At 39.7% G+C, this 23835-nt stretch overlaps 1 protein-coding gene across 10 annotated transcripts in view; it reads left to right on the top strand.

The window, feature by feature from the left end:
• The window catches only part of CLASP2 (cytoplasmic linker associated protein 2), a 232004-nt gene that overhangs the window by 33821 nt on the left and 174348 nt on the right, over positions 1-23835 (top strand). For 9 of the 10 annotated variants that reach the window (XM_061587096.1, XM_061587086.1, XM_061587088.1 and 6 more), the window contains exon 7: positions 9385-9455. In XM_061587096.1, the coding sequence (XP_061443080.1) occupies positions 9385-9455 (71 nt within the window). Of the gene's footprint in view, positions 1-9384; positions 9456-23459; positions 23566-23835 lie in introns of those variants that run through there. The other variant, XM_061587094.1, reaches the window with a different exon arrangement.

Below are 23835 nucleotides of genomic sequence, written 5' to 3' on the forward strand. Positions count from 1 at the left end.
GAAAAGCTAGATAGCTAGTTGAAACAAATGGAAGTGTGACCCTCCTGTCATATATTTGCACGCAGTATAGTAAAATAGTTAATATTGTGTTCCTTGAGAAGAAATGAAGTAGTGATAGCCATAAAATCATGGGTGTGCCTGATAAGAAATTAATGGCATCATAGTAAGTTGGCTATGATTGCATGGCTTTACATTGCATTAATCTAAAACCAAGTAAATTACAATAATCTAGTGATTAACACTTCATTAGTTTTACATGCTACTACCAAATATTTTGTGTGCATGTGTGTAAAAAACCTGGAACGAGAACTGTTTGTGATGGCATTTGGTGGTAGTCAAAATAATAGATGTGTGTATTAGATCAGTGGTTCCCAACCTTTATGAGTACGGGACCCCCTTTTTAAACTCAAAAAAATTTGTGACCCCCCACATGCTAATTGTTGTAATTTTAGTATCTGTTAATTGGAAAAAAAATTAATGAAGTGTTAAGTAATGTCATACCCATACCCAGGGACTCCCAGCCCCACACACGTGCAGGTGCACATGCATACACACATGCATACACACACACATACTCGCTCACTCACCCACCCACCCACCAGAACAAGTCACTCCCCAAATGAATCTGCTCTGATAATTACTTCTGAAACCCACATTCTGAAGAAGAGTGAAGCCAGGTCACATTCACACCATGCATTTATTCTACTATTATTCCGCTTTAAATACTCATGGCTTCCCCCACAAATGCCTGGAAAGTATAGTTTATCAAGGGTGCTGAGAGTTGTTAGGAGGCTCCTGTTCTCCTCAGAGAGCTACAATTCCCTGAGTGGTTTAACATTCCAACCCTTTTCTCCCAGGAAACTCTGGGAATTGTAGATCTGTGAGGGGAACAAGGGCCTTGTTACAACTCTTAGCACCCTCAAGAAACTACACCTCCCAGCATACTTTGGGGGAAGCCATGACTGTTTCAAGTGGAATAATAGTGCAATAAATGTACAGTATGAATGCAGCCTAAGAGTGTCCAGGTGACCAAATGATTAAGTGTTGACAGGCTCTTAAATCCATGGTATAACTGAGTTAATGTGAAGGCTGGTGATGTTTTGCAGCTGTCTGAAATTGCCACTACACTACTGTGGGGCAGGGAATTTAAGAACAATTGGGTGTCATATATAAAAAATGCTTCAGAAGTATTTTAATTTAATAATTTAACAGGTTTTTAAAGTTTAAAAATGTAAGGTTATAATACAAACTAATTAAAAGAGCAAGCAACTTAAAAACAAAATATACAACACCGTCCAATGACCTTACACAAAGGAAAGACAGGTTCTCACAGCATTTGAATAAAAGTTACCTTGGGAACGGCCGGCCGGCTCCGGAACTTGCCTTTCCCTTCTCTGTGGTGGGCAAGACAGTCACCCCTGGTGGTGGTGGTGGTGGTGGTGCAGCAGCCTCTAGCCTAACCTGCCTGGTAACTGGCTGCAATGCTGCTCAAGGCCCTGCCCCGTGGGAGATCCAGCCTGGCACGGCGCCCTTCCCTGCTCTTCCCCCACGCCTTCCACGTGCTAGCGCAGGCAGGGCAGCTCTCCGCCTGCCCCGCTTCCCGGTGCCTAGGGGCAGCTCTGGGTGTCACCCCTCTGATGGTGTCACACCCAGTGCGGTCCGCACCCCCCTAGTGATGCCGCAGGCAGGCAGGCTCTTTCCCCCTGCCTCCGTACTTGCGGTGGTGGCAGCAGCGGCATTTCCTCTGCAGTCTGCTCTCTTGCCCACGACCCCCATTTTACTGGTTCGCGGCCCCCAGGTTGGGAATCACTGTATTAATCTTTGCTTTTTTCTTGGTAGCTTGTAAAAAAGGCTTGCTAAATAGTGTTACACTCCCCCTGAAGGATAAAGTTCATATCTAGGAGTGATGCTTGACTCTACACCAGTTGGGAATGCTTAGGTGGCAGCAGTAGCCAAGGGTTCTTTTTACCAGCTTCAACTTGTTCATCAGCTTTGACTTTATCAGAGGAGATCAGATGATCTTGCCTCAGTTATCCATGTACTAGTGACACCTAGGCTGAACTACTGTGATGTTACATAGGAAGCTGCCTCATACTGAGTCAGACCCTTGGTCCATCTAATTCAGTATTATCTTCACTGACTGGCAGCAGCCCTCAAGGGTTTCAGGCAGAAGGCTCTCCCAGCCCTGGAGATACTGGGGATTGAACCTGGGACCTTCTCAATGCAAGACAGATGCTCTACTACTGAGCTATGGCCCTTATGTTCTCTTCATAGTGCTCCCTTTACATTTTGAAGATTTATATTTTAGAAACTTGAACTGGTATAAATGCAGCTATCCAGCTGCTGGTTGGGACCAGGCAGTCAGAGCATCTACAACAGTGGTTCTCAAATATTTTTGGTTTGCGGCACACGGTAAAATATATAAACATTTTTCTGGCGCACTTTGTGTACAAATTTAAAAATATATTAATATATTTTAAACTGAATAATTGATCATGGATGTAATAAATCTCTATACAAATGGGTTTCTTCTCATTTTTAAAATATACTTTCATAATATTCGCGGCACACCTATCCACCTCTTGTGGTGCACCAGTGTGCCACGGCGCACTGTTTGAGAATCACTGATTTATAGACTTCCCAGGAGGATCCCTCCGCCTGTGCAGCCTCTGAGACGGCTCTCGTCTTGGATGAAACTTTTTCAGCTATAAATCCAGTCAGAAAAGTTTTTTTTTGACTGGGGATAATTTCTTCCGGATAAGGAAGAAACGTGAGATCTCCCACACAGCTTTGTTGTGATTGTTGGAGACTGGAATTCGTCAGAATTGTCTGTGAAAGAAGGTCTTCCAGCAGCTCGAACGGAGCGAGGATTTTTAGCTAGCTCAGCTGAACAAGTGATCCGTTTTTTTTTCTCTTTAAAAAAATACGGACTAACAGGCAAGCATTCTCCTGTCTACGATTATCACTTTCTTATCTATACAGCTAAAGAGATTTGTCAAAGGAACAGCAATTAAGATAACCTGGGTGAGTTAAAACTCCTTCTCTTTTACTCATGGAATTAAGGGGGAAGAAAATAAAAATAGCCTATCTTTTTGTTATTGCAAAAAGCTGACATGGAAAATAGCATTATAAAGATTACAACGAATGAGGGGTTTCTGATTGGAAGAGATTTTTGATTTATAAGACTTTTGTGTAACATAAGTCTGGGACTATTTTTTCTGATCTACTTTTTTTTTTGACGAATCTGCTCACTCTTTCTGCTACTAGTTATTTGTACGCTGTCAACTAAAGCTGTTTTTGCACTTCTGGGCATTTAAGAGATAAGAGCTGTCTAGAGTGTGATGCCAGTTGGTTTGAAAGATTAACTCCTTTGTAACTGGATAAAGAAATAAACTGCTCTTTGCTTGGGACATTGAAAATTGAAGGGGTTTTGTTCCTTTGGCTTTAAGAATGACAATTAAGAAGACTATGGATGTACAAGAAGGGACTTTATCTTTAGACATGTTTCAGAAAATAATGAATGGGATTAACTCAATAAAACAAGAACTGAGAAATAATAGTCAAGCGTTGAGAATTGAATTTGAAGAAATGAGACAGGAGCTGAAAGAAATTCAGGATTCTATGAGAAAGGAGAATAAAGATAGATCTGGAAAACCAAAAAAGGATGAAAGAGAAATTAAAGGCAAGGTTCAAACTATGGAGATTGGATTAAATATGGACATGGAAAAAGATTTGGATTTCCTGGCTGTGATGGATCCTGGAGACAAATATTATGGTTTGGAACTCAGCGCTGTCCCTGAAGGAATTAAAGAAATTGGAGATAAAGATATTATCGGTTCAAAAAAATTCCTGGACTGGAAGGATTTGATGGAACTTGAAATGGAGAAAGTTAACAGAATTAATCCCTGTTTTGTGTCAATGGAAAAATCCTCAAGAGATGTGCTAGTGTATCATGTAAAAAAGAGGAACAGAGATGTGGCTTTGCAACAATACTTCAGTGATACGTTCGGAATGGATGGCAAGAAAATATCTGTGATAAAGGAAATTCCTATCAGACTTTTATTATGTGACTATGACAGCAAGATTATGGGGTGCGTAAAGATGGAAGATGGAAGATGGAATCAATACGGATAATGGAAGAAGAGCGATTTGAAATTACTGGACTTAGTAAACTTGATGAGTTGGATTAATTGACATGTTTATCTAGAAAAAAAAATTGATGGACATATATCTCAAGGATTGGAAACTTCTCTTTGACTTTTTGTGGAAGAATAAAATGATATGATGTTAATGATATTTGAAACCAATTAAGATAACTGCTGGAGGAGGGTGATTTTATAATCTATTTAGAGTCAGGCTTGTTATATATTATAGATTTATAGCTGAACTAAGACAAATCGGAAGTCAATATTTTTTTTTTTTGTTTTTTTTATTGTATTGTTGAATTGTGTTTTGCCTTTTTGTATTGTTTTGGTTTTGGAAACTTGAATAAAAATTAATTGAAAAAAAAAGAGAATCACTGATCTATAATATACCAGTTACACTGGTTACTTATGTGTTTTCAAGCACAATTCAAAAATCAAAGAAGTGATGACATTTTAAAGCCCTAAATGTTTTAGGAGGGTTACTTAAAGGATTGCCTGCACCCATGTCAACCTGCCCATGCTTTAAGATCTGCTTCAGAGTTCCTGCTTAGGTGCCCACAGCAGTCACCCCACAGTTACAGAACTCATTCCCTCATGAGATCAGGCAAGACCTGTCCTTCAATATTTTTAAGGGATTTTGAAGACCTGCCTTTTTGTTATGGCCTTCAGTGGTTAACTATAAATTGAGTGGTACAAATGCTGTTATGGGCTGGTTTTGTATGTTTAGGATGTTTGCTGGGCTGATCTTTTTTTTGGCTTTTAGTGGTATTGTGAGGTAGATGTGTTAAAATTATATTCGAGTTTTATATTTTGTAATGCTGCTCTGTGAAGAATGTCTCTTGAAAAGCAGGTTGTGATTCTGTTAAATAAAGAGAAAAATACAGCTAATCAAACAGCAGAGGAACACCACAAATCATATTATTCCTCTTTCACATTCCTCTTTCAATACGCCTTTTAAGTAGAGACCTTGTTCCAGTTTGCTTCTGTGTTGGAATTACTTTTTTAAGATGTTTTTAAAGCTTTTTTAAAATATGTTTTGTTTTAATATGTTTTAGTCTTTTGTTTTTAAGACATTTTAGAGTGTTTTTAGTGTTTTTGTTTGCTGCCCAGGGCTCCTTCTAGGAGGCAGGATGGGATCTAAATTTAATAAATAAATAAAATAGCATCTAAAGGTCAAAACCTTGATGAGAACCATCATTCTTCTATCAGGAAAATGTGCACACACAGAAAACTTGCCTTTCAGTGGTAAGGGAATCTTTAGTGCCAAAACAGAAGATACCACTGGAAGGACTTCACAAAGTGAAGACTATAGTTTGGTCACTGAAAGTTATGCCCCATTCTGTTCTATTCACCAAATAGTACTAATTGTTCAGATAGAATTAGCATCATTGAACCTTGAGATCCCCTTTGGATCATTGTTTCATGAAGAAACCTCACTATTATATCACATAAAGTACTTTCTTTCAAAACATGCTTACAATATGAGCTGCTTAGGTGAGAACATTGTACTCCTTCATAGAGCCTTTAATTCACTCCTTGTATTTTGCTCATAGTTTTGAGGCTTTTGAGATACTGTACATTAATCCATTACTTGGGACCAATGGATGCACTCCTTTTATCAACTGTTGTACAGAATTTGACAAAACACTGTTCCAAATATTTTCTGCCTCACATGCTCCTACCTAAAGGAAGCTGAGATGTATCACATTCCTAATGTCTTTAGGGACAGTGGTTTCATTTCAGTTTTCAGACTAAAGTTCTACAACATTCCTAGAGTTGATCTGCACAGGGACACAACCCCCGTGTGTGTGACAGCACAGATACTCGCTCAAGGAATATCTGTTAAAGGTAAACAACTGTCTTTAAATCGGCACACAAAGTGCCCTTGAATTGCAGTCTACAAGAAGGAAGACAGGCGAATCTCTATTGCCCCAGTAGTGCTGTGATCTTTTGAGTTTTTAAAACAAAAATAACACACAGGTGCCCATTGCTCCCATCTTTGTCACTGTATTTTCCCAAAGTTTCAAACAGCTGCTTTATTGAGACTCCATTTGTCATAGACTTCCATTTGTCTATGTGGTCAGAAAACATCCTTCTTTAAAAAAATTGTATTCCTTCTTTTCTCCCTTTTTTTTTTTGCAATTAATTTTTATTCCAATTTTCAAAACCAAAACAATACAAAAAGAAAACAACACAAATCAATAACTAGTACAATACAAAAAGAATATATATATATATAAAAAAGAAAGAATATTGACTTCCGATTTGTCATAGTTCAGCTATAAATCTATAATATATATCAAACCTATCTCTTAATAGATTATAAAATCACCTTCCTCCAGCGGTTATCTTAGTTGGTTTCAAATCTCATTAACATCATATCATTTTAATCTTCCACAAAAAGTCAAAGAGAAGTTTCCAATCCTTGAGATATATGTCAATCAATTTTTTTTCTAAATAAACATGCCAGTTAATCCAACTCATCAAATCTACTAAGTCCAGTAATTTCAAATCGCTATAATTCAGCTATAAATCTATAATGTATAACAAACCTATCTCTTAATAGATTATAAAATCACCTTCCTCCAGCGGTTATCTTAGTTAGTTTCAAATCTCATTAACATCCTATCATTTTAATCTTCCACAAAAAGTCAAAGAGAAGTTTCCAATCCTTGAGATATATATCAATCAATTTTTTTTACTAAATAAACATATCAATTAATCCAACCCATCAAATCTACTAAGTCCAGTAATTTTAAATCGCTCTTCTGTCATTATCCATATTGGGTCCATCTTCCATCTTTACGCACCCAAAAATCTTGCTGTCATAGTCATATAATAAAAGTCTGATAGGAATTTCCTCCATCACAGATATTTTCTTGCCATCAAATCCAAACGTATCACTGAAGTATTGTTGCAAAGCCGCATCTCTGTTCCTCTTTTCCACATGATACACTAGTACATCTCTTGAAGATTTTTCCATTGACACAAAACAGGGATTAATTCTGTTAACTTTCTCCATTTCAAGTTCCATCAAATCCTTCCAGTCCAGGAATTTTTTTGAACCAATAATATCTTTATCTCCAATCTCTTCAATTCCTTCAGGGACAGCGCTGAATTCCAAACTGTAATATTTGTCTCCAGGATCCATCACAGCCAGGAAATCCAAATCTTTTTTCATGTCCATAATTAAGCCAATCTCCATAGTTTGAACCTTGCCTTTAATTTCTCTTTCATCCTTTTTTTGTTTTCCAGATCTATCTTTATTCTCCTTTCTCATAGAATCCTGAGTTTCTTTCAGCTCCTGTCTCATTTCTTCAAATTCAATTCTCCACGCTTGTCTATTATTTCTCAGTTCTTGTTTTATTGAGTTAATCCCATTCATTATTTTCTGAAACATGTCTAGAGATAAAGTCCCTTCTTGTACATCCATGATCTTCTTAATTGTCATTCTTAAAGCCAAAGGAACAAAACTCCTTCAATTTTCAATGTCCCAAACAAAGAGCAGCTTATTTCTTTAACCAGTTACTAAGGAGTTAATCTTTCCAACCAACTAACGTCACACGCTAGACAGCCCTTATCTCTTATCTGCCCGGAAGTGTAAGAACGGCTTTAGTTCACAGCGTCCAAATAACTAGTAGCAGAGAGAATGAGCAGATTCGTCAAAAAAAAAAGTAGATCAGGAAAAATAGTCCCAGCCATATATTACACAAAAGTCTTATAAATCAAAAAGATTTCTTATCTCTTCCAATCAGAAATCTCCCGTCCGTTGTAATCTTTAAAATGCTATTTTCCATGTCAGCTTTTTGCAATAAAAAAAAAGATAAGCTATTTATATTTTCTTCCCCCTTAGTTCCGTGAATAAAAAAAGGAAAGTCTTACCTCACCTAGGTTATCTCAATTGCTGTTACTTTGACAAATCTCTTTAGCTGTATAGATAAGAAAATGATGAATGTAGACAGGAGGATGTTTGCCTGTTAATCCGTAAAAAAAAACGGATCACTTATCCAGCTGAGCTAGCATAAAAATCCTCGCTCTGTCTGAGCTGCTGGAAGACAGACAATTCTGACGAATTCCAGACTCCAACAATCAAAACGAAGGATCCCTACGCCTGTGCAGCCTCTGAGACGAGCTCTGTCTTGGATGAAACTTATCCAGTTTAAATTCAGTCAGAAGGCTCTTTTCTGACTGGGAATAATTTCTTCCGGATAAGGAAGAAACGTGAGATTTCCTTCTTTTCTCCCTTTTTGAGGAATTTTCAAGAAACAAGTATGCCGAACGCTTACCAGTCACATGTTTATTGCTATTTTGAAGTTAATCATTGCCACGAGAGCTTCAAATTGAGATCAAGGTTTCAAGGAAAGCGAGCATTGTAATTTGAGAAGTCTGACTATTTCCATTAGGGTCATGTATGTATTGTCATTTGAAATGGAAAGCAACAGTAATCAGTTCACTGTTATACTTAATTATATTTTCGGAACATTTAGATTCCTTTGCAGAATTTGAAATTTAAATATTTATAATAGGACTGAGGCTGCAATCCAATGCATGTCTACTTAGAAGTCAGCTCCATTGGGTTCAGTGGGACTTATTCCCAGGTAAATGTGTATTGGATTGCAGCCTTAGAGGATGTACACTTTTGAAACTTGGCCTATGGATCTTAAATAATAAAACAGGGTTGCAGATTATGGGCTACATAATAGAATGAGCAAATCTAACATCTGGAGGATTAGAAAGCTCTAGGAACAGCAAGCATCAGGAAATCAGCCAACATTACTTGCTGAAAATAGGACGCAGAGGCTAAAATGTCTTGGATATGTAAAATAATGAGACAAGCTAGCAGGAAAAAAACATTGGGGGAAACCAAAGGGCGAATAACTCAAAGGGAAACCAATAAATAGATTGATGAACTCTATATAGATGTATGTTTTCTCTAGATAATTGTGAAGAGAGATTTCTGACCCATGCGTAATAGTGAGAATGTGGTTATATGCTTTCTTTCTGCTGTATAATAAAAACATGCTAGAACATGGTCCAAACACAATTTTGTAAATTATGATCACTGGCTTAGCTTTATTGTTCATATATGAGACATTGCTGGGCTTTCTTGAAATTAGTGCTTGACCAGGCATTGTGAAGTCCTTAAAAAAAAATGGGGATTAGCTTAAACTGTAATGTAAAATAGTTGGGAAAGGAATTATATGTATATGCTTTTATTAAACTATATTCTTATTTTCAGGTTACAGACAATATTTATGAAATTTGACGAAGTGAAAAACTGTGGCAATATGATTTCGAGCAACATCAGTGGTGAGTATCCAATAGCATTTGTGATCTGGGAATAAAAAGTAGTTGAATTTAGGGATTTTGAGATGACAAGGTGTTAGATTTTATTATTATTTCTAAAGCTAAGTTTGCGTTGCTTCTTACTTTGTAATGATCCTTCAAAAGTTAGATATGAATGTAGGCTTTACAAATGTATGGTATGAAGAATCTTACTTGCTAGTACCACTGCAGCTTTGATAAGGAAGTGTTGGTGCAGTTTAACACACACACCTCAAAACTATTAGGCCAGTATGGATAACAAATGTGACTTCGGAGTTCTGGGTTCAGGAAGCTGCATTGGCTAATACAGATTTATCCCTGTTCGCTCTCAGCCTTTAGCATTGTTTAAGAGTACCTAGATATGACCTGGGAGACCAGGGTTCGAATCCCCACACAGCCATCAAGCTGTGACCTTGGGCCAATCACTGCGTTTCTTATGTTCAAATCTCAGCAGAGGCAGGATGCTGAAACTGACATTTCAGCAACCTATGTGGTTAAGGTGCTGTTCTACGACCTGGGAGACCAGGGTTCAAATCCCCACACACCACGAAGCTCACTGGGTGACCTTGGGCCATTCACTGCCTCTCAGCCTCAGAGGAAGGCAATGGTAAACCCCCTCTGAATACCGCTTACCATGAAAACCCTATTCATAGGGTCGCCATAAATTGGAATCAGCTTGAAGGCAGTCCATTTACATTTACTTAGATCTTATTGTCCCTATTAGTAACTTGTTACTTAATAATTTGTTTTAAAATATGCCTCTAGGAATATCCAGTATACTTTTTCTTATGGTCTGATAATTATTTACATAGACTAGAATCCAACTGATGCCCTTGATTTCATAGAAGGGCTTTTGATTCAACACATGCCTCTTCTGATTGAAGAAGAGAGAAGGTAATTTTTCTGATTTCCCTCCTCCCTGCACCCAAACATTTGGTGGTGGGGGGGGCTTCCAGAACAGCATGGAAAATGCTGTTAAGAGCCACAGAACGATGGCCAAATTGGCAAAAGCCACCTCTTTGTTAGCAGAGGCAACCAACAGATCAAAAGCCCATCCAGGAGCACAATGGGAGCAGTTGGATTCCTCTCTTGGTGTGGTGTATGAATTTGGTATGTCAAACATGCATTTTTATTCTTGTGAAAATTTTGTACATTGAGAGACTTTTCATTTGCTTTCAGTATTTATTTTGCAGTCATTCATGTGCAAGATTTCATACTGCTTATTCCTTGCCTTTCCAAATCCAAAGTATATTCTAAGACAGAGGTAATAGAAGTATGCATATGTCTTTAACATATGGAAGAATTATTTACCAACTTTCTGAAGGCTTCATAACCTTTTATGTAATTGCGCTATATTTGATTGCATCACCCTAAATTATTCTGTTAAATAGGGTTGGGGAACCTGTGACTTTCTAGATGTTGGTGAACTGCAGCTCCCACAATCTCTGACAGATGGCCATACTAGCTGGGGCTGATGGTGTTTGGAGTCCAATAACATCTGGAGGGCCACAAGTTCTGCATCCCTGAATTAAAATTTTGCCTGTAAGAACTAATTATTACTTTGTACCTTGTTGAAAACATCTACTCAACCCATCACTCAATATCATGTAAGCAGGGATTTCCACATTTCTAGCACACCCCTCTCGTAAGAGCTCCCCCTTATCTTCTGTGAGCAGCCTTCTCTGTCATTATACTGATTATGTATGTAGACCATCCTTACAAACAAATATTTGTGCATATAAGGTAAAATGTGTTCCATACATTCTATGTATTGACTTTCAGTTATCTTCAGGTATAATTCTATTCTAATTCTGTAACTGGCAAAAGTCTGGCCCTCCCTGGGTGTGAGACTAGGGGAGCAGATGTGCCCTGTGTGAAAAATATTGAATGGGTCTGACTGTTCACAATTCTCACAGAGGCTCAGGTAGGTTTTGTTGGTGGGCTCTTGTTGGGTCCATATCAGGTATTTAGGAAGAGTCTTAGTAAGGAGGAACATGGGTGATGCCATCCCAATTTCAGTGATCATGGGTAGAGGGAAGTATAGCCATGGGGAGGTGGTGAATTACCATAGAAGACGAGGGCAAGGCTATCTGTGCCTTGTTCCTTGCTGCCACTCCTCTCGTGGATGGGTTCCTCATTGCTCATCTGCTGTGCCTACTGTTCTGTGTGATGTTGTTTAATGCCAGATCGGTACACAATACTCATCCATGATTTGATCGTGGATGAAGGTGCCGATTTGGTGTGCATTACCGAGACCTGGGTGGATGGGCTTGGAGGAGTTGATCTGACCCAGCTTTGCCCACCTGGATACTCGGTGCAACACCAGTGATGGAGAACTTTCTCCTATGGGATCTTTTGCTGGGGGTCCTTGAAGAAATTTGAAGACACAGGCATGAAGCAAAAAGGTAGTGTAGTGTAATGTCTTTTTAAGATACTTGAATTGCTTGCTAACCACAGGTGAGAAGTATTCAATCAGCTAAGTGCCTTGTCTAGCATTCCTTATTTAAGTGTATGTTCTGAGCTTTTCATAAAACCTGTTTCCCATATGCAAGACTGGAGTGTCTCTTTATGGAGTTTGTCGGAGTGGACTTTGATAGCCAGCTATCACATGGTGTCAGAAGCTGATTTGGATTCCCCCCCCTTTCCTCTCTCTTTTTTTTGAGTGAGGGACTGTTGGTGTATTTTTGCACACAAATTATCAGCTTAAGTAGCTGTAAACATGGACTCATTTCAACCTCCACTTGTTTTGCAAGGCAATTTGGCTGAGAACTGGAAACGCTGGGAGCAAGCTTTTCAGCTATATCTTACTGATGCTGGAGTTGAGAATGTTTCTAAGAAACGGCAAGTAGCTATATTGTTGTACTGTGTGGGAGAAGAAGCGCTGGCAGTTTATAATACTTTTACTTTCTCTGAAGAGGGACCAAAAGATGTAGCAGAAGTTCTTGAACAATTTAGGATATATTGTACTCCTTGTAAGAATGTGGTATTTGAACGATATTCTTTCTGGAATCATTCACAGACACATGGAGAAACCATTGAACAGTTTGTTACTGAACTTAAACTTAAAGCCAGTAACTGTGAATTTGGTTCGGCATTTAATGAATATGGTAAGGGATAAGATCGTGTTTAGTGTGAAGGAGGAGAAATTAAAGGAAAGATTGTTGAGGGACCCTAATCTTACTCTGGAGAAAGCAACTGAAATATGTCATCTAGAAGAAATGATGAGAGCTCAACTACAGACTATGTCAACTTCCTCAATATATGGCAAGGAGTTGCATGCAATACATGTAACTGATAAGGACTGTGAGGAGATTCCAGTACAGGCCCTTGGACCTGAGAGGGCACAATCTAAATGCAGATATGAACAAACTAGAAATAATAAGTGCTCTTGTTGTGTTACAGTGCATAAGCCTTGAAATTGTCCAGCATTTGGAAAGATTTGTCATAAATGTGGCATAAAAAATCATTATGCCAGAGTATGTAAAGTAAAACCATCAAGTTTCAACAAAGAACAGGAATATCAAATCCATGAGCTTGATTTAAACAGTTTGTTTATAGGAGAATTAGCTCATGAGACTACTGGCGTAGCTGCAAGCCAAGTGGATGGATGGTATGTTGACATAATTCTGCAAGGACTTTCAGTAAAATTCAAACTGGATACAGGAGCTGAGGCGAATGTTTTGCCACTGCACATATTTCATGAGTTCCCAGGCAAGAAAGTGCTAACTAAAAGTGACGTAAGGCTTGTGGCTTATGGTGGAGCGCATATAAAGCCTTTGGGAACTATTGTCCTTGATTGTCATACCCCAAGAGGAGCAGCTAGATTACTGTTTTATGTAATAGATAGCTCTTCTTCCATTATTGGGCAGGGCTGCCTGTGAGACTCTGGATTTGGTTCGTTGGGTTGATAGTGTGCACACAGTTGAACCTTTAACACAAGAGCGGTTACTTGCCATATATTCTGATGTTTTTGAAGGTCTTGGCGAATTTGAGGGTGCTCACTATATCCATATTGATCCAGCAGTGGCTTCTGTTATTCATGGATGTCAGAGTACCTTTTGCTGGGCAGGTTAAAGGAGGCTTTGGGACAGATGGAGAGTGCAGGAGTAATATCTAGAGTTATGGGTCCTACAGATTGGCTGAGCAGTCTGGTTATTACAGAAAAGAAGAATGGGAAGTTGTGCATAAATCTTGACCCTCATGATTTGAATAAAGCATTATACCATTCCTACCACAGAAGATGTCTTGAGCCATTTAGCTGGTATGAAATTTTTTACCATCTTAGGTGAGAAAGATGGATATTGGCAAGTGAAACTGGATGAACCTTCATCACGCTTATGTACATTTAATACACCATGGGGAAGGTATTGTTTCCATTGTTTGCCATTTGGACTTAAATCTTCTAGTGAGGTGTTCCAACAGAAAAATCAGGAAACCTTTGGCCATATAAGAGGTGTGTACATAATAGCTGATGATATGATCACTGCAGCAGAGACATCGGAACAGCATGATCAGATTCTTAATCAAGTTATGGAGACAGCGCGTGCTAAGAATATCAAGTTTAATAAGATTCAATTTAAGGTCAACTCAGTGAAATATATGGGTCAAATAGTGACTGCTCAGGAAGTTCGACCAGATGATGGCAAAGTCAAGGCTATCCGAGATATGATACATCCGCGAGATAGACAAGGTGTGCTCAGATTTTTGGGATCTGTGCAATATCTGTCAAAATATATTCCATGGGAGGCAAAATTGACAGCACCCTTGCGAAACTTGTTAAGAAAGGATATATTGTTTCAATGGATGCCAGAACATCAGAAAGCTTTTGAACTGATTAAACAGCAACTGTGTCAGGCACCTGTACTCCAATACTTTGATATTACCAAACCAGTTACTGTACAAGCTGATGCGTCAAAAGATGGTCTTGGAGCATATTTGTTTCAGGAGAATAGACCAGTGTCTTACACTTCGAGATCACTTAGCTCATCAGAGCAAAATTATGCTCAGATAGAGAAAGAATTGCTTGCAGTTTTGTATGCAATGAGAAAATTCCATCAGTATGTGTTTGGTAAAGTTGTTTTAGTTCAGACTGATCATAAACCCTTAGAAGCAATTTTTAAAAAGTCAATTGGTAGTGCTCCTGCTCGTTTGCAGCGTATGCTTTTACAGCTTCAGAGGTATCAACTTAATGTAGTGTACACCCCAGGTAAGCTTATGCATCTTGCTGATACATTGTCTCGAGCTACTGTGGAACTTCCTGTAAGTGATGAGGATTCCATGGCCGGTGAGAGAGTGATACATGGATTTGGTATGCTGACCATGCATTCAAGGGGAGCGGCTACTATACAGGAAGCCACAAAACAAGACCGTCAACTTCAAGTAGTGGCAGCCCTCATAAAGAATGGATGGCCACAGTATCTGAGAGATGTTTCTCCTGTTACAAAGCCTTTTTGACCTATAAAAGACTCTTTACACTGTCAAGATTATATTATTTATTTGGGGGACAGGGTAGTCATTCCTGTGTCTCAAAGACAAGGTGTCCTCTCGCAACTTCATGATTCTCATCAAGGTATTCAGAGAACTAAAGCTAGGGCAAGAGGATTGATGTACTGGCCCAGTATGATATTGAGAAGATGGTTGGAAATTGTTCTGTTTGTGTTCGGTATGCTCCACGTAATCAAAAGGAGCCACTTAAACCACATGAGATTCCTGAATTACCATGGCAGAAGTTGGGTGTGGACATTTTTGAATATGGTTCTTCTCCTTTTCTTCTTGTGATTGATTATTTTTCAAAGTATCCAGAAGTATTGAGCTTGCCTGACAAGACAGCAAGAACTGTGATTGTTAAGCTTAAAACTGTGTTTGCTCGTCATGGAATTCCAAGGATAGTTGTGAGTGATAATATGCCATTTGCTAGTAAAGAGATTCAACAGTTTGCTTATGATTGGGGGTTTGAACAATGTTTTAGCAGCCCAGTGTATCCGCAGTCCAATGGAATGGTTGAAAGAGCAATCCATTCTATTGAACAGCTTATTAAAAAGGCAGAGGATGCTCAGGTGGACCCACATTTGGCATTGTTAGAATATCGCAATACACCAGTCACTGGAATGTTATATTCACCTGCTCAAATGTTCATGGGCAGGATGCTTAGGAGTAAACTTCCAGTGACAACTAATCTATTATATCCCAAGATACCCATTGGTGTACGCAGAGGTCTTCAGAAAATACAGGATAGACAAAAACACTTTTATGACCGTACAGCAAAGCATCTTAAGGCCCTAGAAGCAGGGGATTCAGTATTGATAGAGTCTAATGAAGGTTGGCTCCCTGCTACTGTTACAGAGAAATGTGAGCAGCCTCGTTCGTATCAAGTGATGACACCAGATGGTCGTAAGTATCGGCACAATAGACGCCATTTAAAGCTTCAACAGCAGACATCTGAAAAATGTGATGATATGTGTTCAGGGCAGGATGAATTTCTTGCCATGGAACATAATACTCAACTGAACAATCCTTTTGACAATGCCACTCCTTTTGTAAGTGACGCCAAAGACGCTAATGAGGACAACATCGTATCTCAGGAGACAAGTGCTTCCCATGTTAAAGAAAGGCTTCCTGTACGTGTAACATATCGAGGCAGACCTGTCATTTTACCAGCAAGATTTAGGGACTATGTCCCTTGAGAAAGGATGGTGGTAAAGACCATCCTCAGCTGTGGGCTAAGTACTGGTGACCTCTGGCTCCATTATAATAATCTTCATGATTGTTTTATTTTTGTGTTTTGATATGTTAAATATCATTTTATTGTTTTTTTATGTGTTTTGTTATGAAACGGAGATGTGGTGTAATGTCTTTTTAAGATACTTGAATTGTTTGCTAAGCACAGGTGAGAAGTATTCAATCAGCCAAGTGCCTTGTCTAGCATTCCTTATTTAAGTGTATGTTCTGAGCTTTTCATAAAAACCAGTTTTCCGTATGCAAGACTGGAGTGTCTCTTTATGGAGTTTGTCGGAGTGGACTTTGATAGCCAGCTATCACAGGTAGGCCTTTATACTTTACAATTATATGCAGGGTCAGCCTCCCAGGAACATCCAGGAGAGACTGTGCTGAGGCACTGTGTGCAAGCTTTTTTAAGCAGTACAGATGTAGCATGTGACACTAGTTCACCAATCCCACAAGTTCCTTCCCACATAACATCACAGTTCCTCCTCTCTGCAATCTTTCCAAACCAATCAGAAAGCATTAGGTAATTCCAATGCTGATTCCAATATTCTGTCCATCTTACTAATATCACCATTGTTCTGCTGCCCCCTTGACTAATACTCTTTCAGGCCAGTTGAAACCAGCTACTATTATTAATTAATTAATTACATTTGTATACCTCCCCATAGCCGAAGCTCTCTGGACGGTTTACAACAATTAAAAACAAATATGCACATTTAAAAAAATTTTTTTTTAAAATAATTTTTGTGAATGTGCCTTCAAGCAAACCCGGTACACCCATTGTTTCATTGTTTCTGATAGGTCAGGCTGACTCAGGTACACCTGCTTGGGTTTTACCTCAGTTCAGGGTAGCTGAAATATTATGAGCATCACAGTTTTAATTGCTATAGGGGTCTTACATGCTCTTAGAAATCCCACTCCTAGCTTATAAAATACATAACGTATGAGAGAGGATTATGTTTAAAATACTGAGCTCTGAAGACCACACAGTCTAGGGTAAAGGACTGGGTGATTCTGGCTATCTAGAGTCTCTCAGCCTCAGAGAAATAGAAGAGGCAGGCCACCTCAGAGTACTTTTTTCTCAGTGAAAACACACTTATAAAGTATTACAATTTAACATACTTGGTTATTTTAGAAATCATTGTTAAATCTCAACATCTCTTTCCTTAAAACTGTGATTCTTGTTACAGAATTTTTCCCCTAGTCGGCATCTTTGCTCTACACAAGAAACCATTTCCCAAGATCAAAACAATATAATATATCAATCACAGCTTACACCGGTTAAATGCTGATTGGGTTTAAACAATACACTAATTAATATATGTCAGTCACGCACCGGCCGAGTTCTGGCAAGAACTGCAGTTCAAACTAAGTTTACTTTGCCTGCTTCCATAGGCCCTTACAGGTCTGATTCTGAGGCCTATGGATTTTTAGGGTTCTCTGTGAGACTGGATCTTAGGGTCTCAACAGACTTGCAGGCCTATGCTTAATCCTTGTGATTTTAAAACATATCCCTTCTAATATTTATGATTATATGTGTGGATATATAAAATTCCCCATTACCAGCACAGGCTGCGGGGAGGGGGGGGAGGAGTTGCTGTAGTCTACAGAACTCCATCTCTGTCACCAGGAAATGACTCTGCCTTGGAGCTGGCTGTGAGGGCCTGCACCTGATGTCGGGCTGAGGAGACAGGAAACTAGGGTTGCTGCTGGTGTACCATCCACCCTGCTGCCCGGCAGCTTCTCTTACCAAGCTGGCGGAGGCTGTCTTGGCTGTGGTATTGCAGGAGCCAGAACAATAGTGCTGGGTGATTTCAATGTCCATGCAGAGGCTGCCTCTAGTGTTCTGGCTCGGGACTTTATGGCCTCCATGACCATGGGGCTGTCTCAAGTTGTCACCGGCCCGACACATAGGGCATAGCACACCCTTGACTTGATTTTTGCTCCAGATGGAGGAAGGGGTGGTCTGGAGATGGGGGGGAGGATGTCACCCCATTGTCATGGTCAGACCACTTCCTGGTGAAGTTTAGATTTATGGCTCCGATCCTTCCCTGTAGGGGTGATGGACAGATTAAGATGGTCCACCCCTGGAGACTAATGGAATCCATTGGATTCTTGAATGCCTGGGGGAGTTCCTAGTAGATAGAGCAGGTGACTCTGTTGAAGAACTTGTCACGCTGTGAAATAGCGAGGCGTATCAGGCTCTTGACACGGTTGTCCCCAAGTGCCCTCTCCAGTATTGAGCCCGGTTTGCACCTTGGTACACCAGTAAGCTAAGGGCACTGGAACAGGCTGAACAACTGCTAGAGTGCAAGTGGCAAAGGATGTGCTGTGAGGCTGATCGGGCATGAGTAAAACATCGTAACCATGCCTACTGTGTGGCGGTGAGGGCAGCAGAAAAAGCCCACTTCTCTGCCTCCGTCACATCCTCAAGTAGCCGTCCAGTGGAGCTTTTCCGTATTGTCAGGGGTCTGTTGACATCAATTCCAGGAAATGGATTTTAGACCCTTCAGAGGCCATGAATTGTTTGCAAGGCACTTTGAGAGTAAAGTTGCTTGCCTCCGTAGCAGTCTTGACGCCCCATCCACATCTACTGAAGTCCCCAGTGAGGTGTCCAGTGCAACGTCTGCTGCAACTCCTTGGGAATGGTTTCAGTTGATGTGGCCTGATGATGTAGACAAGGTGCTTGCGATGATGCGGCCAGCAACATTTCCTCTCGACCTTTGCCCTTCTTGGCTTATTAAAGCTTGCGGAGGAGGTTTGTCCGAGTGGATCCAGGGTGTGGTCAATGCATCATTGTGGGAGGGAGTGGTTCCAGCCATCCTGAAAGAGGCGGTGATCTGACTGCTGCAAAAACCCACCCTGGACCCATTGGTTTGTGACAACTGCCGACCAGTCGCAAATGCCCCTTTTTAAGGAAGGGGATTGAGAGGGTTGTGGCACAGCAATTGCAAGTACTCTTGGATGAAACAGATTTTCTTGACCCATTCCAATCTGGGTTCAGGCCTGCTTATGGGACTGAATTGGCCGTGGTTGCCCGGATGGATGACCTTTATTGGGAGAAGGACAGGGGGAGTGTGACCCTATTATTCTTACATGAGCTCTCAGCGGCTTTTGATACCATTGACCATGGTATTCATCTGGGCCGATTTGGTGAGATGGGTATTGGAGGCATTGTTTTACAGTGGTTCCGATCCTATCTCCCAAGGTTGTTTTCAGAGAAGAGCATTGGGTGACTGTCTTTCAGCCTGCTGGCAGTTGTGCTGTTACCATCTTGTCCCCCATGCTGTTTAACATGTATATGAAGCCCTTGGGAGTGGTCATCAGGAGATTTGGGGTGATGTGTCAGCAGTATGCTGATGATACCCAGCTCTGTTTCTCTGTAACATCTGAATTGGGAGAGGCCGTGCAAGCCCTGGACCGCTGCCTGGACTCGGTGGTGGGCTGGATGAGGGCCAATAAACTGAGTCTGAATCATAGCAAGACAGAAGCGCTGTGGGTTGGTGGTTCCCAAGTTCGGATAATTGGTCAGTTGCCTGCTTTGGACGGGGTCGTACTCCCACTGAAAGAACAGGTCCGTAGTCTGGGAGTGCTCCTGGATCCATCTTTGTCACTAGAGGCCCAGGTGACCTCAGTGGCTAGGAGTGCCTTTTAATCGACTTGAAGGCGGTCCATTTCCATTTCCAAAAGCAAAGTGGCATTTCTGTTGCAAGTCTGTGCAGGTATTTAACCCATAAAAGTATATTCAATCTCAAGATCTGTATGTTGCATTGCATTTTTGCTGCATAATATTTCTGATGAGGTTGTCAGGTACACCAAAGTCTTAAGACTGCTATCAGCTGTCTCACTCATTTTTAACCTCATGATAATTGATGTGGTACTGCAAACGAAGTGTGCTAAGCTTCTCCTGTTTATTAGCAAATGAGCAACCATTTCCATGGAAACAGACATTGCAGTTAGCATGAGAGCTTGTTGAATTCCTGTTCTTGGCGGCTGAGCTCTGTAAACGCTGTTCCTTCTACAGGATTTAAAAAGGTTCCAGTGTGTTATTTTAAATATAGGAGAAGGGAATTACAATTCAAAATTGTTAAAGCCTTCAGCGTTCCTACCTTTTCATAATGGTCAAAAAACATTCTAAATGGGTTTTGCAGTTATCCAAAAGCATACAGCTTGTCTGCTGTCATAACACCCATTTTATAAATAGAGGAGGAAGAGGGCGTGTGAACCTTTCATTGCCAGAGACTTAGAACATAATGTTTAAAAGTGGAGTTAAGTATTGCATCACTCCAAACGAATGGTATTATGCCCGTGTGTTTGAACCACAGATATTGGTCACTTGTTTGGATCACATACAGCTCTGTTTGCTCTACATCTTTCCCCCTTTTGAGATAGTTACTATGGAAATATCAGGGGGACCAGCATCTTGTAAATTATGTCACTTCATTAGTCATTGCAATATGAATAATATATATGAATGTTAGCTTCCAAATAGAAATCGGGGAACCAAGGCCATTGTTTAGGATGCATAATGTCATTGTTTCTAAATATTACACTCCTTTTAGCTGTAAATGTATGGGCTGGCATGTTGAACCTTATTATCCAGGAAGATACTAACTGCAGCTGACTGCTTTAAGCACTGCAAGTCAAAAATACACACTAGACTTTTTGAAAGGGACAGTCAACCAACATTTTCCACTAAACTATATTTGTATTTTTCTATGTTTTAAATTGTATTGATTTATTTACTATATATAAAGTAACTAAATAACACGTGTTCTCTTTTAAAAAAATTTTTTATAGCTCTTCTGATTTCTCTCACGCATTTAATATAACTTACTGCTCTGGTGTTAATGGATGTATTCTATGTATAGTTGCATAAAGCATATGGTCCATGTACATTCTGTCCGATGGTCATAATATACCTACTTGTCACATTCTAGTAATTCTATGATGAGTAGGCAAATAATGTCTGTGGGTGAAGGGAATTTATTCTAGGCTTGATAAGGAATTCCAGGCCCAGAGGTATGCTGAAAAATAGATTTTGAAGCAGATATGTCCCTGGAAAAAACAAAATCTGAAAATTCAGATTTGTCAGCACTATGATATCAGGGCCAGGCCAAGTTCAAGCCCTATACAGCTTGGGACCAGGATACCTGAAAGACCGTCTTACCCCTTATATACCCAGTCGATCATTGTGCTGTGCAGGTGAGGGGCTCCTGCAGATACCATCTTATCAGGAGGTCTGTTCCGCACAACATAGGAAACAGACCTTTAGTGTGGCAGCACCTACCCTGTGGAATTCGCTCCCCTTAAATATTAGGCAGGGGTCATCTCTGTTATCTTTTCAGTGCCTTTTGAAGACTTTCCTCTTTCAACAAGCCTTTTAAGTTGAGACCTATCTCAGTCTGCGTCTGTTGGAATTGCTTTTTAATATGTCTTTTTAAAAACAATGTTTTTAACCCTTTTTAAAAGATGTTTTAAAAGCTTTTTTTAAAAATGTTTTTAAAGTTGTTTTGGTGTATTTTAGGGTCTGTTTTTGGTCTGTTTTTATGATGTTTTGATGTGTTTTTAGCACTTCTGTTTGCTACCCTGAGCTCCTGCTGGGAGGAAGGGCGGGATATAAATCAAATAATAAATAAAATATATCAGACGTTGACTAATGAATGGTAGAAATAACTGCAGTAACTATGGGAACCCGAGAGCTAGGCTGGAAGGATGGGGGCCACATTAACTACTGCACTGTGTGTGAGAGGGATGAAAGGGGAATGAGTGAGTAAAAGAGGAACTGTGGTCTTAATTGTCTCAAAATACAATATTGTGCATGCTTTCTCTCTTGTGCCCTGTCTTTGGGGAGACAAAAGCATCTCTTTTGCCCTTCCAGTCCAATTTCTAGTGTACCTTTTCCCATTAGCTGAGGAGAGAAAAGGTGATATAGAGGACACTAAAGCCATTGTGAGGAGCGTGGTAGAGAGAATCACTGATATTTCTAATGAGAATGAGGCAGCCAGGGAGGGGGGAGGATTGAGCAAGGTGGCTTATTCATCTCTTTATGTTCCCAGTGCTGGTGGTCATGATATATACATGTTATTCCATCCTTTTTTGAATTATCAGAATGGTATTTGTCCCGGTTTTATCCCCACAAAACAAGGGACTAAGCTGAGAGAGCAAGAGTGACTACCCCCAAATCACCCACTTAGTTTTGTGGATAAGCAGAGATTTAAATTTAGGTCTCCCTAGTCCTAGTCAAACATTCTAACCACTATGCTACACTAATTACATTCCAGCAATATGTCTTTACTTCTTATAAGTAAAAAGATCTTAACTATTTCCATTTTAAGGGGAGAGAACAGAAAATATTAATTCTCTGCATTAATTAATAGTACGTGTGTAAGGATCTTTTTAAAAAAAATCATTTCAGTAAAATTTTGTGGATCCATTTCATTGGTTATGAAGGGAAAGCTGTAAAAGTAGGTCATTTTCTAAGTGATTTGCTATTGAAAGGATCTTATTGGAAAAAAACACTTTACTAATTTAGGTGGGGTGGGGTTACATTGTACTTTGTTCTGTATGTTACAGTATTGCTATGTACATTTTAAAAACTCTGGAAAGTGCTTGTCTTGACTCTTGTGTGTGTCTGAGCAATGAAACTATTCTTAAGAGGAATACTGCAGATTTGCCTGGATATGTGGCTGATTCAGTTTCGTTACTGTCCTTACCAGAAGCATTTTTCTTTAAATGGCACATGTTTCTTTGAACAGAAAAGCCTTTGATGGTCTGCTTTTGACGTGATTTGTTTACAGCAACCAGTGATGGCTGCGTACAATGGGAGATTGAGAAGGCAGCAAAAAAAAAGGCCAAACAAGAATGACACATCTTCTGTTTGTAGATATGTAAATCAGGCAATCATTTGGTCATGTGACCACTCCTGATTGCACATGAATCCTTAGGGAATGGAAACAAAAAATGATTACTGAATGCGTGGCTTGTGTTTTGATGACTGCATTAAAAGTCTCTGAAATAATGTTCTTTGCTTGTGAACAGTATCTTTAAAGAAAAAGGTGGAGAGCTAGAGAAGGAAAAATCTTGCTGTATAGCGGTGAGTGGGTTACTTGGTTTAAATAGGAAAGAGGCTGGTTATAATGGATGAAAGGAGTTTCATCTAAGAAGCAGGACTTTTATTTTGAAGTAGTGTAGCAGCTGTTGCTTATTGCAGTATAGAGCTGCAGATCTGACTGGGTCATATAGTGCTCTGTTGGTCTTCATGCTGCACTGGATTGAGAGTGGCGCAGGCTTTTACAATCACTCAGATTGAAGTTGATTCCTTGTTAAAAGGTCCTAGCTGATTTGAACTGTGTAATGGCTGTTGGAGATGGTGAGTACAATTTTGCTGTTGTTCAGGCTTAGCTTGTGTGCACTTGAATCTTGAAACAACCCTGCTATGTCAAATGCATGTTTGTGTTGTACCAAAATGCATTTATGGATGATTTTTTTAAAGAGCTTTGAAATTTAAATGTGGTGTAAGCAACAATAAGAGTATACATACAGAATTGTTTTTCAGCTGAGTGGCTTATGGTTTTGTGTTCCAATTAGGCGGACATGTCATCTCTGTGTATAAGCAGTGACAAAGTGTATACACATTACT

This window comes from Rhineura floridana, chromosome 10, assembly GCF_030035675.1.
Source record: "Rhineura floridana isolate rRhiFlo1 chromosome 10, rRhiFlo1.hap2, whole genome shotgun sequence".
NCBI lineage: Eukaryota > Metazoa > Chordata > Lepidosauria > Squamata > Rhineuridae > Rhineura > Rhineura floridana.